At 63.2% G+C, this 1,589-nt stretch overlaps 1 protein-coding gene across 1 annotated transcript; it reads right to left on the reverse strand.

The window, feature by feature from the left end:
- Positions 1-757: 757 nt before the first annotated feature.
- KCNJ9 (potassium inwardly-rectifying channel, subfamily J, member 9) lies at positions 758-1,553 on the reverse strand (the record flags this gene model as incomplete). Its single annotated transcript, XM_010155962.1, has 1 exon — positions 758-1,553. A coding segment is annotated over one exon (796 nt), but the record flags the coding sequence as incomplete, so codon positions are not given.
- Positions 1,554-1,589: the final 36 nt, after the last annotated feature.

The following is a 1,589-nucleotide window of genomic DNA, read 5'->3' on the forward strand; positions in this document are numbered from 1 at the left end:
GGGGTCCCCAGGGAGGTCAGGTGTCCCCACGAGGTGTTGCCATGGAGATGAAGTGTCCCCAGGGAGGTGTCCCCATGGAAGTGACGTGTCCCCATGGAGGTGACCCCGCGGAGACATTCCCATGGGGTTGTGGTGTTCCCATGGAGGTGTCCCCAAGGGATGAGGTGTCCCCACGGAAGGGAAGGTGTCCCCAGGACCCCACGGAGGTGAAGTGTCCCCACGGAAGAGAGATGTCCCCATGGAATTGAGGTGTCCCCATGGAGGTGACCACATGGAGGTGAACCTGTGGAGATATTCACATGGAGTTGTGGTGTCCAAAGGTGTTCCCAAGAGATGAGGTGTCCCCATGGAGGTGTCCCCATGGAGGTGAGGTGTCCCCGCAGAGGTGTCCCCATGGAATTGAGGTGTCCCCATGGAATTGAGGTGTCCCCATGGCGATGAGGTGTCCCCATGGAGATATTCCCAAGAGATGAGGTGTCCCCATGGAGGTGTCCCCATGGAATTGAGGTGTCCCCATGGAATGGAGATGTCCCCACGGAGGTGTCCCCATGGAATGGAGATGTCCCCACGGAGGTGTCCCCATGGAGGTGAGGTGTCCCCATGGAGGTGTCCCCACGGAGGTTTCCCCACGGAGGTTTCCCCATGGAGGTGAGGTGTCCCTGCGACCCCACGGAGATGAGGTGTCCCCATGCAGATGTCCCCATGGCGATGAGGCGTCCCCACGGGATGACGCGTCCCCAAGGGCCCCCCCCGTTACCTGTGGCCTCCACCATCCCCTCGAGGATGACGACGATCTCGAAGTCGTCCCCCTCCAGCTGGTGCCGCGAGACGTCCCAGAAGGGGCTGCGCTCGTCGATCTCGTGGCTGATGACGAGGGGCGAGACCAGGAAGAGCCGGTCGTCGCCCGTCTCGAAGCCCACGCTCAGGTCCGTCTGATCCAGCGGGATGAACTCCCCCTCCCGCGTCTGCTTGGATTTGATGAGCTTGGCACGGATGGAGGCCTCGACGATGTGGGAATCCCGCAGGTCGCCCACGCGGAACATCAGGCAGAGGCGGTCGTCCCGCAGCGAGACGACGGCGTGGGAGGAGAAGACGAGGGTCTCGGCGCGTTTGTTGGGTTGGGAGATCTTGACGAACATGCAGCCCACCATGAAGGCGTTGACCATGGAGCCCAGGATGGCCTGGAGCAGCAGCAGGACGATACCCTCCGGACACTTATCGGTGATGACGCGGTGGCCGTAACCGATGGTGGAGAAGAGGAAAGCCGAGACGAAGCCGTTGAGGTTGTTGACGCAGGGGGTCCACGCGTGGTCTTGCAGGTGGTCGAGGTCGCCGCGGGCGTAGGCGATGACCCACCAGAGGAGGCCGAAGAAGAGCCAGGTGAGGGCGTACGCCAGGATGAAGACCAGGAGGCTGAAGCGCCACGGCAGGTCCACCAGCGTGGTGAAGATGTCCGTCAGGTAGCGGTACGTCTCCCGCACGTTCCCGTGCTGCACGTTGCAGCGTCCGTCCTTCTCCACGTAACGCTGACGCTTCCGGCCCCCGGCGCCCCCCCGACGGCGGGGAGGGGGCGGTGGGGGTTTCCCTTC

This window comes from Eurypyga helias, unplaced genomic scaffold (genome assembly GCF_000690775.1).
Source record: "Eurypyga helias isolate BGI_N326 unplaced genomic scaffold, ASM69077v1 scaffold45097, whole genome shotgun sequence".
Lineage (NCBI taxonomy): Eukaryota > Metazoa > Chordata > Aves > Eurypygiformes > Eurypygidae > Eurypyga > Eurypyga helias.